We start from the raw sequence: 17,731 nt of genomic DNA, 5'->3' as shown, positions 1-17,731 counted from the left end.
TGTGTGATCAGTTCAACACACACATTCCTGCATGCCATGACTAGATGACACATCTATTTAAAAATGATAGCACCAGAAAGTGTGTGAGTGTGTGTGTGTGTGTGTGTGTGTGTGTGTGTGTGTGTGTGTGTGTGTGTGTGAGAGTGTGTGTGAGAGTGTGTCCTCTTTATGAAATTCTTGAATGGGCTGCATAAACATTATTGATGTGTGACTGTATATCATATGCCTGTTCATGACAGGATGAACTATGTGCAATGATAGCACCAGAATCCATGCATATGTGTACACATCTGTGGTCTACACCTCCACCCAGCTAGGCATGAGTCTTCTATCGGTAGGTGTGTAGCAGCCGTCATCACTGTCGTCGTCAGAGAAGTCTCCATCGTAGCCCAGCAGCACCTGCAGAGGGGGGGGGGGGGGGGGGGGGGGGTCAGCGGTCAGTGCATCAGAGAGTCTGTTTGCTCTTCACCTTCACACGGGTCAGTGGCTGTTAGTAATCTCTGGGCTCCTGTGATAGCATTGTTCACTATCACTCAGTCACAGGTGTGTGCGTGTGTGCATGTGTGTGTGTGTGTGTGTGCGTGTGTGCTGGTGTGTGTGTGTGCTGGTGTGTGTGTGTGTGTGTGTTTGTGTTCACTATAACTCTATCAGTCACGCGTGGGGCGCTTGCACACAGACAGACTTTGGCTAAGGCTCGGATATAACAAACAGCCAGACTTCAGATAAACATCTAAATTCATCCGTTGCACAAAGCAGTTTAGTTCCTGATGATCAATGAATGAATGAATCAATAGTCAAATTAAAAATAGAAAAGGTTAAACGAGTAACCGCATCTACCCGCTCAGCTCTGTTTACCCCTGCAGAGGAAATCATCATCAGTGACAAGGAGCTCACCCTTGCCAATAATGTTTCTTTTTTTATTTGGATTGGATCTCAAGGACAGACAGACGTCAACTCTGGGCCAAACAGACAGACTTAACAGGTGTGTGTGTGTGTGTGTGTGTGTGTGTGTGTGTGTGTGTGTATGTGTGTGTGTGTGTGTATGTTTGTGTGTGAGTGTGAGTGTGTGAGTGTTTGTGTGAGTGTGTGTGTGTGTGTGTGTGTGTCATTAAAATGAAGGTTAAAGAACTCAACATCCAGCTGAGACTCCTTGAGATTAATAGTGCCATATAAAGTCCTCACATACATATAAGTTGCCAGACAGACAGAGAGACAGCAAAGACAGACAGACAGCCAGAAAGCAATGCAGAGAATGACAGAGAGAGGAAAAGTTAGTAAGTGTAGGGGAGCCATACAGACAGTAAGGGAGAGAGAGACAGAGAAACGGACAATTAGAGAAAGAGGAAGAAAGAGTGATGAGAGAAAGATAGAGAGATCGATGGAGAGAGAGGGAGAGAGAGAGAGAGAGAGAGAGAGAGAGAGAGAGAGAGAGAGAGAGAGAGAGAGAACAACTCCGTAACCTCTGGGCTAAGGCCCACGCTGAGGCTGCTGTATGCCAGCAGACAGAGTGACTGCATCTAAACCAATTACGGGAGAGAGCGGGGGGGTCCTCATTCAATCATCATTCATCTTCAATTCACCCACAGTTCATACACACACACACACACACACACACACACACACACACACACAGAGATACACACACACACAGATATATGGATAGACATAGACACACACACACACACACACACACACACACACACACACACGTAACCACACAAGGACACACACATCCATATACAAAGAGACATACACATTCACATCCACACACACACACACACACACCGCGGTCAGAATATCCAATCATCACCCTCTTGCTCTCTCGTCTTCCACAACATCACGCTGGAAACATGTTTCAAATGTCACTTTTCTTCCCAGATCAATGGATGATTTGTGGAGGCCTGGCACAGGACCAGGGATGGGGGAGGAGAGGAACAAAGGGACAAATAAATGACAGAAAGAAATATAGAGAGTGAGAAAGAGGGAGAAAGGAAAGAGAGTGAAAGAGTGGAGAGGGGGGCATGGGACAGAGAAAGAGAATATCTGTGTCCTGTGTCCAAATACAGAGAGAGAGGGCCATAGATGTAGTACTGTATGCACACACACACACAACTGACACACACACACACACATTTATATACACACATAAACACACACAAATATTGTGGAAACACCCCAACTTTCTACAAGGCATTTCTTCTGACGCCCTCGTAGTACATTTAATTTCACACTCAAATATTTGTGATGCATGAAATTCTCACTTCATCCACACACACACACACACACACACACACACACACACACACACACTCTTTCCCTCTCTCTCTCTCTCTCTCTCTCTCTCTCTCTCTCTCTCTCTCTCTCTCTCTCTCTCTCTCTCTCTCTCTCTCTCTCTCTCTCTCTCTCTCTCTCTCTCTCTCTCTCTCTCTCTCTCTCTCTCTCTCTCTCTTGCTATCCTGCTGTCCCTGTTCCTCTGTGAGTATAGTTGTTCCTCGTTCTGGCTGGTGGGAAGGATGGTAAAGTCAAACAGACAGTACACCATTCCTTTACACCAGAGAAGTAACGCTAATTTATGTAATAATAATAATAATAATAATAATAATAATAACTAGAAAATGCATTTCCTGAAGGAAATACCAGTGCATGAAATGCCAAAGTTAGGAAAGGAAGAAGAAAAGAAAGAAGAGTGAAAGAAGGAAAGAAGAAGGGAAAGAAGAGTGGAAGAAGGAAAGAAGAGTGAAGAAATGAGAGAAGAGAGGAAGAAGGAAAGAAGAGTGAAAGAAGGAAAGAAGAAAAGAAAGAAGAGTGAAGAAAGGAAAGAAGAGTGGAAGAAGAAAAGAAAGAAGAGTGAAGAAAGGAAAGAAGAGTGAAAGAAGGAAATAATAGTTGAAGAAGGAAAGAAGAAAGGAAAGAAGAGTGAAAGAAGGAAAGAAGAAAGGAGAGTGAAGAAAGGAAAGAAAAGTGAAAGAAGGAAAGAAGAGTGGAAGAAGGAAAGAAGAAAGGAAAGAAGAGTGGAAGAAGGAAAGAAGAGTGAACAAGAGTGAAAGAGAAAAACATATTGAAAAAAGGAGGTAAAAATGGAGTGAAGAGAGATTGAGTGTGAGAGAAAGTAGACTGAGAGGGATAGAGAGAAAGATGGAGAGATGGAGAGAAAAAAAAGTAGAGAATGGAAGGTGTCTTAATGTTCCTATACAGTTAAATTGAGAGGGACAGAGAAGAGGTTCCTTGGATTTGGCGCAGGTGTCAGTGAAGCACAGGTGCAAGCCAGTTTAAAGACCCTATTATGATGTCATAATGGCCCAATGTAAGTCAATGGGAAAATTTAGATTAGTTTTTATTTAATACCTTAAAAAATATAAAGTTTAGAAAAGTGAAAAATACATAGCATAAGTGTCCTTTACTAGACCTACGCGACAAAGTTTGAATGAAGTTTCTACGTTAAGCGGTTCGGGCTGAATTAATCGCAGAAAAAGGTAACAAGAAGAAGAAGAAGAAGAAGCCTAGGAATAACAATACAGGGCATTTCATGCACTGTAATAAGAAGAAGAAGAAGAAGAAGCCTAGGAATAACAATACAGGGCATTTCATGCACTGTAATAAGTTAGATCCCAGTGAGTTTTTGATTGGCTGAATTACTGAAGTAGAGCTAATCTAAACTAAACTTGGTCACGCATTCTGTAATGTAATGACCCTGAGATAGAGGAACAAACAGAGGAATTCCAGAAGATTCCATCATTTTTAAATAGATTCACATGAGTCAATCTCACAATGGGGAGAAAGAGGGCTGTGTGTGTGTGTGTGTGTGTGTGTGTGTGTGTGTGTGTGTGTGTGGGGAGAAGTCCCTCACTCAGTCTTTCCTGGATCAACACCAGAGTGGTCTTTAAATGCAGAAAGTACAAACACAGACACACACAGACACACACAGACACACACACACACACACACTCACACACACACTGTTGCATGCATGAAAATGGAAGACACGACAGGTGCGATGCAGGAAACACCTGGCAACTGCAGGACTGCTATGCCTAAATCATCTTACATAAGCATGGATGCGCGCATTTGTGTGTGTGTGTGTGTGTGTGTGGGGGGGGGTGTGGGGGTGTGTGCGTCCCAAGGGACAGGGTTGGCAGAGTCTGATGGGAAAGCTGGGTGAAGCTGTGCTGTGGTATCTGACTAATGTTAACAACCCTCTTTGCTGCCCATTAGAACCTCAACCCCAGCCCTAGAACAGGGCCTTGAGTTTCCCATACACATCTGTGGTGGAGGCAACATTAGCACAGCATGGATCAGGATGCTCACATCAACAGAACTCACACCATACGGAGGGTTGGAGGGAAGGAACAACAGGGGGAGAGAGAGAGAGAGAAAGAGAGAAAGGGGAGGTATAAAAGAGGGAGAGAGGGAGATGGACAGAGAGAGGGAGAGAGAATAACTGGTTTCTGTATTATTTCTAAAATGATTATGACATGTACAAAGCAATACTGCATATTTCTTAGCAATAACTTGCTTAATTACTTTGAATTCAAGTTTAACTAACAAAACAATCTCTCTTTGAACTTCAGATGTAACTACAGAAAGAGGGTCTGTGAGGAGGGGGGGTGCTCCCCCCATAACTCATCTTCTCCTCCTACATGATCATCAGAGACACTGACAGCCCTGCTGTGCACTCCTCACCTGTGACTCTTCACCGGTAACCGATGGCAACTCCTTCTCCTGATTGACGCTACCGGACGAGCCCTCAATGCCAGTCATGGTTTTGTACTTCCTCATCGTCAGACTGTCCACCACCCAGAACATCAGGGACTGGAGACATGAGGGAACATTCCAGAACATCAGAGACTAGACTCAGCAGAACATTGCACAGACAGAGAACATTCTAGCACATAAGATGCCACGGTCAGAGCAGAGCAATCTGGAACACTAAACACCACGTCAGATACAGTGGAATACCATGGGCAATGGTCAATCACAAAATCAGAAATCAGAAAATGGACAGTATGGGGAGCCACCTTGAAGCCAGTAGGGGGAGCCCATAGGAGGCTACTGGAGTGCAGCTGGTTTGGGGTGGGATCATACTGATGGAACTGGAAATATTGCTATTCTGTTGTAGTAGGACATTAACTCCTTATTTTGTATCTGCAACTCACTTTAGGCCATGTACAGACGAAGTCTAGTTTGTCTTCGTCCGTAAAGTTCAGAATACAGATAGCCCTATCATTTAGACGAACACTCTCTATCCGCACACGGTATCTGCAACGTTCCAAATTGGGGGTAGAAAGTGAGTAAATTTGAATCAGTACGGGGGCTGGTGTTCGTCTGCACGGATTCACGCAACCTGATGACGTCATTGTCCCACGTGATCCCCATGCGATCTCCAACCAATATGTATAACCCTTGTTATCGCTTTACATCTCACTAATGGTGTGTTTCGAACTCACTCTCATTAATCCAGCCTACTGATTTTTGTTTAGCCTCCTATCTTGATCTAATTCTTTTTATTCAGACGTTACATAACTTTCATGACCACAAATATAAATTGGCCAGCGATTTGCTTTTTTGTTAATAAATTGAAGTTAAAATGGTCGGAGCAAAGCCTCATGGGAAATGGGATGACAGACATGTCTTGTTGTACTGTTCCAAACTCTTTATTATCAATAGAAAATAGAATTCATTTTCGCATAACCTTTAGTCTGACCACTGATTTTATTAACCACCATAATGTAATGTTGTTAATTGGAGCTTGAATGTCTTGTGTAATGTGTTTATCCGTGTGCTGTGCTCCTTTGCCGTGTGCTGTCAAGTCTTTTCTTCTACGTTTTTCACGTTTTTTCAGTTGTCTGTAGCAGCGCTTAAGCGCCACCAACAGGCGTGGGGTATGTACTACAGCTACTACTACTGTCGGTCCTTACGCAGATCTCTCGTTACCAGGCTCCGTCCTTACGAAATTAAAAGATTTGATACGTGTGAAAAATGAACCCGATTCGGTGAAACTAGACTTTGTTTATAGGGCACCTTAGATGTGTACTCTGTCTTTAGCAAATGACATGTGACCCCCCCCCCCCCCCTCCTCCCCCTCTTCCCTCTAAAACCCTTTGTAACTTGATCACCCCCCCTCCCCCCATAGGTGAACCCCTTGCTGTCTCCCCCCTTCCTGTAACCTATAGGGTGTGGCCCTCCCCTCTTCTTTGTATTTTACCTGACTGAAATGTATAAATGCCAACACATTCGGCTATCAGGTAGGCCTTTCTCTAAGCAGCTGCGAGGGGGTCTCCACGCTGAAATAAACCTACAGAAACATGACTTTGTCCTCCCGTCGCTTCTTCAACTTTAGCGTGCTTATTGCGGTTCTGTCAATACCCAGAGGCTCTTAGGTTAGGATACCCAGAGGCTCAGCTGAGAGAGGAAGGGGGGGGGGAGAGAGAGAGGGAGACTCACATTGACTATGAAGGGAACAATAAGCATAACCAGGACCAGCTCAACCTGAGGATTCGGGATGTAGTCCAACAGAACCTCCTGCAACTGAACACACACACACACACACACACACACACACACACACACACACACACACACACACACACACACACACAGATAAAGAAGGAAAGGGAAAGTTAGAATCAAAACAAAAGACATTATGCAAATTGTATAACCCTTAAAGGCACCCAGTGCAACTTTCGAGGCTCAAAAATAAACATTCAATTTCTAGTCTTTTTTACACGTAGTAAGTTTCAATAACTCCATACCATTACATACCGACATTCAAGCAGCAAAGATGAGACGTCGTTGTGTGGTGAGAACTAACCTACAATAAATACAGCAGGCTTCCAGTCAATGGAAAAATGGCTTCTCCCCACCGGCGATTGTTGTTGTTTACGATTTTCTATCAGTTCTCACCACACAACGACGTCTCATCTTTGCTCCTTGAATGTCGATATGTAATGGTATGGAGTTATTGAAACTTACTACGTGTAAAAAAGACTAGAAATTGAATGTTTATTTTTCATTGAATGTTTACATAAAGTTGCACTGGGTGCCTTTAACCTAAAAACAGTAAATTAAATACACAATCCCGGTTGCCTTCTCAATCCAAGAACAATCACACTCATACAGAATACTAATATATACACACACACACCGTAAACTTGCTCATATTAGGAGGGGAACTCTAGATCAGTGAGCACAACCTACAGCTCAACTACATATGACACTGAACTGATACAAATAATTGTCTTTATTTTTAATAATTTTCACGGATAATCTCAGGATCTAAAGTTGGACAAAAGATGAGGGAAATGCACATAGATATTAATGTTTTGTCGATGATGATTCCGTATGTTTGCCACCCTTTGTACAAAGAAACAAGAAATGAGTGGGAGAGATATGATGTATATTCAAACCTGACTCCCTGTGGACACTAATGCTAAATATGCTAGTGCTTGTACCCTGACTACCTGTGGACACGAATGCTAAATATGCTAGTGCTTGTACCCTGATTCCCTATGGACACTGATGCTAAATATGCTAGTGTCTGTATCCTGATTCCTAGTGGAGACTGATGCTAAATATGCTAGTGCCAGAACCCTGATTCCCAATGGACACTGATGCTGGCATATTACAAGCATTACATTACAATTACAATTACAACAGCATACTTATTTTATCATATCATAAGAGAGAGGTATGTATGTGTGTGTGTGTGTGTGTGTGTGCATGCTTGTGCTTAAAGCGCGTGTGTCTGTGAGTGTGTAGGGGGGACTTTCCGACATCACTCCGATTCCCACAGGAGAGGTACAGAATGGAGTGTGTGTACGTGTGTGTACGTGTGTGTGTGTGTGTCTGTGTGTGTGTGTGTGTGTGTCTCTCTGTGGAGGGGGGTGATCTTTGTAATGCGTCGTTTTGGATGTTTAAGAACATTAAAAGACATCAAATGTTAATACAGGAGAAACAGAATACAACAACTTCAACAGCTGCGTATCTGCACATTACACAAATAAACATGCCTATGTGGTCACAGGCCTCTCTTTCTCTCTCTGTTTCACACACACACACAGACACACACACAGACACACACACGCACACACACACACACACACACACACACACACACACACACACACACACACACACACACACACCATTCATCTCTATCTTGTTCCCACGCTTATTATAGCTAGTGATTGCACTCCCTCTTCCTTCTAATTCTTTCTCTCCTCTCTCTCATCTTTTTTGTCCTCCCTTCTTCTCATCCTCCTCTCATTTACACTCTTTCTGCCTCATCTTCACTCTGTTTCTCTTCCATCTCCTAGTGGGTTTTTATGAACACACTGAGTGGCGGGGAACATTCTGTGTGAGGATCATTCTCTCCTGTCTTACTTCTTACTCCTCGCTTTCTTACTCCTCTCTCCCCGCTTTACTTCTTTTCGTTCCTCACTTTCCTTCTCCTCTCGCTTTCTTTCTCCTCTCATTCTCTGCGCTTTCTTTCTCCAAGTATTCCTCTTCTGTAGGTGTTTGTGACCGCACGAGAGAGGGAACCCTGTGTGACTTCACTTCCTGAAGAGGTGCATTATGGGTACTCACATTAGTCCAGCCAGGGATGAGGAGGACCAGAGTGACCACCCCCTTCTCCAGGATCATGATGAGCAGGTAGACCACACACTGACCGCACCACGCACTCGCCAGAGGTGGGTCACCTGGGCAGGTAGGGAAAAGAGAGAAGGAGACAAGAAAGAATGAATGGAGGGGTGACAGTGAGATGAGAAAGGACAAAAAGGAGAAGAAACAGATAGATGATTAGTGATTACTTATTACTACTTAAAAATTCAACTTAAAACAAAACAATATTCTGTCCCTTTTATAGAAGATGAGAGAAATAGTCATGTAGCCTTCTTCCATCATAGCCATGGTTACATTGCTCACTTTCCTGTGATTTTTACACACACACACACACAAACACACGTCACCCTTGTTGTAGTCTAGACTGACTGTCTCTGGCAAGGCGCATTATTAGTGCTCCAAGTCTCTCATCAACACGCACACACACACACACACACACACACACACGCTCTCCCCCTTTCACACACATACACACAAGCTTATACGCCTACAGTAACACACACACACACACACACACACACACACTTTGTTTCTCATTCACACACATTCTCTCTGTCTCACTCAAACACACACTTCACACAGACTTCACACAGTCATACACATGTCACACACACACACACACACACACACACGCTCTCCCCCTTTCACACACATACACACAAGCTTATACGCGTACAGTAACACACACACACACTTTGTTTCTCATTCACACACATTCTCTCTGTCTCACTCAAACACACACTTCACACAGTCATACACATGTCACACACACACACACACACACACACACACACACACACACACACACACACACACGTCATTACTGGGCTGAACATCTATGCATCTTAACTAAGAACGAACTGACTCCTCTGAAGGCAGAACCCCACTGGAAATCTTTGAAAGAAGTGAGAGAGAGAGAGAGAGAGAGAGAGAGAGAGAATGACAGAGAGAGAGAGAGAAAGGTCTAACACTCCTTTACTGAACCAGTATTAAAACCTTTACATTACTGCCCTATAAAACAAATGATGCAGGACAGCATCAAGTACAAATATCCTGTGAAGTCCACACCCTCAGATTAAAAGGGAACTTGCCCATCCACTCCATACTCTGCTTCATAATTTAAAGAATACTTGCCCATCCACTCCAACCTCACATAACTCCCCAAAAATGTGACGTACTCATATTCAATACCATAAACCAATTTGTAGTAGGCATATTCATTACCATAAACCAATTTGTAGTACGCATATTCAATACCATTAACCGATTTGTAGTATGCATATTCAATACCATAAACCAATTTGTAGTACGCATATTCAATACCATGAACCAATTTGTAGTACGCATATTCAATACTATAAACCAATTTGCAGTACACATTTTCAATTCTGATTGGCCCTGCTACCATTCCCCTAAGACCCTCCAGAGGTTCAGCTGAACCCCTCTCCAATGGCTTGTTCTCTCTGGTCTTCCAAGCGGCCATTTTTGTTTCTTTACCTCATACAACAACAAGGTGATGAGAAAACACTTCTCCTGACTTTCCCAGCCAGCCTTTTACCAACCTCTCACAATAAACAAACAAATGAGCCACTGGTGCTTCAAATCCACAGAAATGAGAGAGAGAGAAAGAGAGAGAGAGATAAAGAGAGAGAGAGATAAAGAGAGGGAGAGAAGGGGGAGAGAGAGGACGTGCTCAGCACTGTCCCTTGGGGACCAGACAGGGGTCTTCATGTGACGCGCTTTCAAGAGACACAAAGACAAACAAACAACTATGTGACTCATGCAGAAAGACAGAGAGAGAAAGAGTGAGAGGGAGATAAAGAGAGGGAGAGAGAGAGAAATAAAGAGAGGGAGGGATGGATAATGAGAGAGTGAGGGAGAAAGGTAGAAGCTGGGGAAACAGAAACAGAACTTTGTTAAACAAATCACATAAGGTTAAAGGTATACATACAGGGTAGACAGAGAGAGTGAGTGAGAGAGAGAGAGATAGAGAGAGAGAGAGAGAGAAAGGGATGGAGAGAAAGAGATGAAGAGAGATGAAAGGAAACCTAATTTGTTCACTTGAGACTTGAAAATGTGAAGTTGGAGAGTTCCAGACACTGAGAGGAATCGGACCCTTCAGTAGCGGTATGACATTACGCCACATAAACACAGACACTAAACCTGCAGTGGTGTTATGACTGTGGCAAACAGTGCCTCTGAAACTGCAGTAATGTCTTCTGAGCGCACGCGTGTGTGTGATTGTTTTCAGGCTCCTGCAGCTGTGCTATGTTTCCCAGACAGACATTGGCGGGGTAGGTACAGGGGTAATTTTCCCCAGCACTGCCACAGCTGGGGCTCTTGGCTGAGTAAGACACCCAGAGACGAGCACACACCCAACAGACTCTGTTTACAGGTCATGATTAAGTCCACAGAGCCCCCTGGTGGTGTGGATAGGGAAGTGTGTTATGTCTGTCACAAACAGACACACACACAAATGTTTTTGGGTCCAGCAACTGTGTTGAGCACTAACAGATTTTACAGCTTATGATTAAAGCCACAGCGCCCCCCTGTGGTGGGGATGGGTAAGTGGATCGTATTTAACACCATGTCAGCACTCGGCGGGTAGCTCAGTAGATAATCATTTTAATTACGAGGAAGGATTGAACAAGCTTTTAAATCTTGAAAATAAACAGCAGTAAAACATTCTGAGACAGCAGTTAAAAAATGTTTTTAATAATGAAATGTCTTATACCTGTTAGAGCTTTTTGGAACTTATCACAACAACCTACAGTATGTACTCTGGGAAGCTGTCTTGGTATAAAACGGCGCCTCTTGTGGAGAAAAGTTGACTTACACACTGTTACAGTATTTTTCCATTTAACTGCTGTGGATTTTTTTTAAACTTTCCATTGAATAAAGAGATGCTGGGAAGGTAAACATGTTTCCCATGCGAGACCACAAAGACCAGAAATCAACCAGAAATCATACCACTGGCTGGTCTATCAGTCGAGTTACAGACACCCTAACAAAGAACTTGACTGTGGTGAACTCATTGCTCATGAGTGACTAACAGTAGGCTTGGTGTTTTTTCACTCAATATTGTCCCTCCATATGCCGTCATTCCAAACTGCACATTTAGCAGTGTGTGACAGAGAAAAGCTGATTATCATAGATATTTTCGAATTTAAGGGATATGTGATACAAGTCAACAAGAGCAGAGAAGTAAAGATAAGGTGTTGGGAAAGTAATCATTTTCCCAGCCCGAGAGCTTATGAATGTGATAGATAAACAGTGATTACGCTGTACCTGTTACAGTTCAAGATAAACATTAAATAAAGCCTAATAATACCTTCCAAACATACAGAAATTCTCCAATGATTAACAACTTGGAACATCCTACACACATACAGACAGACAGACAGACAGACAGACAGACAGACAGACAGACAGACATGTATGCCTACCATACTCTCCGAAGATTAATATGGTGTACTGTTTATACTCCACGATGCGGGACACCACCTTCACCCCCATCCAGATAAACAGCATCCCCAGCGTGGCATCCAGGATGAAGTTCATGAGGTACCTGACAACACAGGGGCATGTGATTGGCCAGGGCAGCTTCTTTGACAGGTACGTGTTAAAGGCAGAGCCAATGGGAATGCTGTACTCACAGAGAGCAGGCGTCTGCTTTGGTTAATGTGGACAGGAAGATGTTGGCGAAATGGATGAACATTGCCCCAATAGCCTGCTTGGAGGTGTCGAAAAACCTGCAGGATAAAAAAAAAAAAAAAAAAAAGTACAAGTTGGGAGAGGCTGTTTAGTTTAATTATAGGTCTAACTTTCCAATGAGCTCCTGTAATGAACACAATTTTACATTCATAGCCCCATTTCCATACTCTCACAACACAACTGTCCACTGCCTCCATAGGGGTGCTCTGAGTGCTGTTTAGAGAACATTCTTCAGAACATATTAATAACCAACGTGAAGAACCCTTGCAGGGCTTTATGGAGAACCGTTACATAGGTTCTCTTCCAAAAGTTCTGTACATTTGGACCATTACCATACAAACAAGCCATTTGTGGGGAAAAAGGCTTATACATAGAAGCAATGACATCCTTCCAAGAAGACAATTCCCTTAAGGTCACCAACGTGGGTCTGATCTATCCTGAGAGGCACCAGGTTGTCTGACTGATACAGGCTCATATGTTCTCAAACTTGAGCCTTGCCTTTGGTTCTTATATTCCTACAACACGGGGAAAAAATTCTCACCAGATCTTCCATGGTCTTCGTACTGCTATGGGCTCACGGAACCTTTTCACTGTAAATACACACACACACACACACACACACACACACACACACACACACACACACACACAAACAACACACATGCACGCACACACGCACAGACACACAAAATAAAATACACATTAGACCAGACTGCAAAGTAATTTTTGTATTATCAATCAGGCAAATGAAAGGACAGCCCCTACAGTCTCATCCTGAACAATGCACAAGAGCCTTGTGATCACAATACACACACAACACGTAAAGTACACTACAGCACTAACCAAGTCAGACATAATGGCATTAAACTGACCTACATATCGTATCTACAACATCACTACAGTTTTAACCAACTGATACACCTACAGCTGATATCACCAGCATCTCTCCTCCATAGGGAAGTAACCTCTGGCAAAGGTCATGTTTATCGATTGTGGAGTCACATGCAGAGATGAAGAAAGAAGCTCTTGCCCTTCTTCTATTTTTGATGTTGTTTGCTTTTAAAAGAGTCCCATGATGATACAGCTGTACTTGCCTGCAAAGTGGCTAAATAAAATCTATTTAAATATCTACACATTTACCCCCAATAGCCTGTGAGTCATTTATTTAATAACCAATGGGTAAGCAGCACATCGCTAATGCTTTGTCTGGCCTCAGGTCACATCTCTACACACATCTCTACACACATACACAGTAAGACACACGTTTATGTGCTACATTACAATTCCACACCAATTAGCAACTAGCAATTAGCAACCCCCCCACACACACACATATGCTCAGTGAATTCCTCAGAGCTAACTGGTTTAGACAGTAGTGCTGCTCAGAGTAAAGGACACAATCATGTGATGATCAGTAACTGTGAAGCGGTCATGGGGTAATGTTTTCATACGTGGTTTCTGTTGACATGTGTTCCCTTTTCACACATGGTTTCTGTTGTCACAAAGGCATGATGCAAAAATAACATTTCTCAAAACTCAAAACTGCATTGTGAGTGCATTGAGTATTGTAAGTACTTGCTTGCCATTTTCTGTCCAGGAAAGAAACCACTTTTTGACGCATACCAACGACAATTATGCAATGGAACATATCATCTCTTCACTGCGCATTTAGAATTGCATCACGTTTGTAGTTCTTAAATCAACTTCAATGTTTTGACATCAAAAACACTGCTGCACTTTCAACAAACACGTGTTCACAAACAGAGAACTACCACAGGAGTCATGATGACACCCATCACATCAGTATCCCTTGACACCTTACGTTCTTGCTCTAGTGGGTTCAAGCTTTGGGCTCAATTCTTATTGCCACTGTATAAATAAATAAAATTGGAATAGAATTAGACTGTGACCAGGATGCAGGGGGCGTCTGTACTGTCAGAGCTGGCAGTTGAGCCGTGACGTGTGTCGCTCTGAGCGAGTCGAATAACAGGAAGAGGTGAGAATAATAACGAGGGAGTTGATTCTCTTCTGCCCTGGCTGTGACAGGAAGTGGCTTGCAAAACAAAAATATCTTTGCTGAGCGTGACAATGCAAGACATGACAACATGGTGGATACTTTTCCTCTTTCTCGTGCTCTCTCCAATTCACTCTCCTACTTATCTGCTCTTTCCCATGTGCCCATCTTTGGCCTCTTCTCTCTTTATTTTCTCTCACTCTTAGAACTTGTCCTCTCGGCCATCATAATTTCTCTCACCTCTCTCACCCTCTGTTTCTCTCTGCTCTCTCACCCTCTTTGTAACACAAATGATTGTGCTGGGTGACAATCGGCTCACACTTTTTCATTTTCTCACAATTTCTGGATCCCTCTCTCCCTCTCTTGCTCTCGCTCTCTTTTCACTCTTCAATGTAAAACTGTGTCTCTTCTATTCTCGGCCTCTCTTATCCTTCATCGTCTCCTCGCTCCCCATCGCTCTCTCCTGTCCTGTTCAACACCGCTACTCGTCTCTAAGCAATGTCACATTGTGACATTGTGATGTCTGGCCTTTTCAACCAATCAACTTGAGTCTCTTGTGCATTTCTTAAATGAGACACTTGCTCAGATTACTCAAATACTACCTTATCTATTCAGGCCATGAAGGCAGTTGTCAGGGAAACTATAATTATACTGCTACACCATTGTAGGCTCATGAGATGTTTACAAGTGTTATTAAATCAATCAATACATTGACAAACACATAGACAAGATAACATAAGGTCGATCTCATTTACTAATGATTAGTGACAGCTGAATGGTTTGATTAATAGGCAAAGCACACAATTCTCTCTTTCCCTCTCACTCCTCGCTCTATCTCTCCTGTGTGTGTGGGTGTGTGTGTGTTTGTATGTGTGTGTGTGTGTGTGTGCTCGTGTGTGCGTGAGTTTGTGTGTGTGTGCATTTGTGCGTGTGTGTATGTGTATGAGTGTGTATGTGTATGAGTGTGTGTGTGTGCATGTGCATGTGCGTGTGCGTGTGCGTGTGCGTGTATGTGTATGTGTGTGTGTGTGGGTGACCAACGTAAGAAAGCAGAGGAGGGTTGTAACTGGGTCACATGGTCCAAGTGCAAACAGGAGGCCTACTGAAACAGTGAAATAGAAAATGAATAACCACTATAGCAAACCATAGGCTACCGGGAGAGATGACCAGAAAAAACTCTAACAGTGAACTACTTTAAATTTGGACTTAACAATGGACCCCTCTAGACCAAATGTCACACGACACGAGATCCTAAAGAAAGCTTTCCCAAGGCAAAGAGAAATTCCATCCCCCTACCCACACTATGTAGGGTCATATTGATTGGCAGCTCCTTGGCGCCGCCCCCTACACTGACTGGAGTAATGATGGACAGGTCAGAGTTCTCACCTGACTGAGCTGACACTGGCTACCATGTTAATAAGTAACTAAGTTAACGAGAATGTCACAGAAAAAGCACCAAACAGACTCTCTCTCTCTCTCTCACACACACACACACACACACACACACACACAAAATTGTATTTGTTTACCATAATAAACCTCCAGCTATCTCTGAGTGGCATGGTAATGTAGAGGTCACTTCTTCACCATACAATGAAGGAATGCCTCCCCTCTTTTTACATTCTTTTTTCTATCGAATTACTTTCTGTCCTTTTGCAGTCTGTCTCAGCCCTTCCTCCCTATCGAGTTTCTTGACTTCCTGTCTAAGTCCAGCTTCTATAGTGACTTTATCTAGCTTTGTCTTTGTCTCCCGTCTTAGTTCTGTCTCTGACCTCGTCTAAGTTCGCCACATTTTCATAGTCCACCACGGGGCAGGCAGTGTTGCTCTCTTAGCATATCTGACACTGGTCTTCTAGTAAGGCCTGGGGCTCAGACACAATCCCATAACCCCCCTTGGGAGGTCATGTGACAGGAAACAAAGGCCTTACTGCGGTCAGGTGGTGGGGTGGTGAGGGGTCTGGATATGACTGGGGTCCTGTGACACGCCACTGTTTAACAAAACGAATTCTCACCAGTGAAAGCTGAGCCCAGAGGGGCAAAAATCCACCCCAGGGGGGCAGAAAATCCACCCCAACGCCTTGGCGCATGACACCACTAAACAACGTGAAATATGTCAGTCCTGGTCACACACAGACAGTGCTTGTGGCCAGCTACGAAAGCCCCAGAAATAAAAAATCTATTGTACTCTGCAGGTTAGCCAGAACCAGACACTCAACCTATTCTCTTCTGTTGATACACACAAGTCAACACTTCTGTGCTTCCAAACAACCGTTCAGTTCACAGTGCACTACATGAACAGGATGACATTCAACAAGTTCAGGATTCGTGTGGGTTGTTTGGCAATGTAATGGTATACGTTTGTTACATTAATGAATTAACAAAGCATTCAAATGCAGTGCCTCACAGTACACTACTATATGTTTGAGCTCTGTTGCTATGGGATATTATGTCTAACTGGAATAAAGCACAACAATAAAGACAACTTATTAATGAAGAAATCCAGAATGAAATTAACTTATCCTAAGGGATCAAATACATCCAAGCTTGCTACATAACAAAAACAACGGCCACGTGTGAGTGGGATGTCCTATAGGAGAAGCTTCAGCAACAGTCAGATTAGACACTAACATTCCAACATACTAACACAAAATAAAAGTGATATAATATTGAGAGAGTTTCGCTTTGAGAGCTCCCACGTACACATTAGGGTGCTGAAGGCTACCACGGCGAGTAGCCCTTGGATCAAAACCCCGAACCCATCCATTAAAGAGTCGTTATCGCAGCCGCGCGACGTTGCCTTCGTGATGTCGCTCATGTTCGTCACCACCAGCATCTTGCTTCGTAAAAGTCTCTTCACACGAACAATACTGTCATATCCGTACATATCCATGTTTTTTTATTTAAAAACTCCACAAGGGCGAGGATACTTCCTAGACACACAATACCTAAGACCACAAGGCGAAAGAAATCCAGAGGGTCGTCGACAGACCAAGGAGAGAAATACAATAAAGGAAGGCAGTAGGTTAATCCTTCACAAGCGACATAACTTCTCCCCGAGTCAATCAAACGTGATTCAAAAGACGTTCAGCCAGTGTTCTGTGATAAAAGTTATCTTCGAAAAGTTGTGCTCAAGTTGAGACAAGAGTGCAGCGGCTTCCACTTTCCCATTTTAGTGTTTTCCAAACCAACAACAGCAAGACGAGAAGATACGCGAGATGCTGACGTCATCTCCTGCGTCTGTAGGCGAGGGAGACCCTGGCTTTTGTTTGGAGGAGCGCTCTATTGATCCGCTGTGTCCCGTTCGCTGCAGCGCATACGAGGTTATAATCTAATTTCCAGTTATTTTCCATGGCACGTATTATTTAAAACGCTATCAGGAATATG

At 43.4% G+C, this 17,731-nt stretch overlaps 1 protein-coding gene across 1 annotated transcript; it reads right to left on the bottom strand.

The window, feature by feature from the left end:
* Positions 1-285: 285 nt before the first annotated feature.
* tmem110l (transmembrane protein 110, like) lies at positions 286-17,237 on the bottom strand (the record flags this gene model as incomplete). Its single annotated transcript, XM_080851494.1, has 8 exons — positions 286-399; positions 4,681-4,809; positions 6,442-6,525; positions 8,584-8,696; positions 12,066-12,187; positions 12,276-12,371; positions 12,875-12,923; positions 17,048-17,237. 8 exons carry the CDS (start codon positions 17,235-17,237, stop codon positions 298-300), a joined length of 885 nt encoding a protein of 294 aa, XP_080707620.1. The 3' UTR covers positions 286-297.
* Between the last annotated feature and the right edge of the window lie 494 nt (positions 17,238-17,731).

The sequence above is a fragment of the Sprattus sprattus genome (genome assembly GCF_963457725.1).
Source record: "Sprattus sprattus genome assembly, chromosome: 14".
Classification (NCBI taxonomy): domain Eukaryota; kingdom Metazoa; phylum Chordata; class Actinopteri; order Clupeiformes; family Clupeidae; genus Sprattus; species Sprattus sprattus.
Note: the sequence above shows the minus strand (reverse complement) of the source record. Positions and strands in the feature narration are given on the sequence as shown.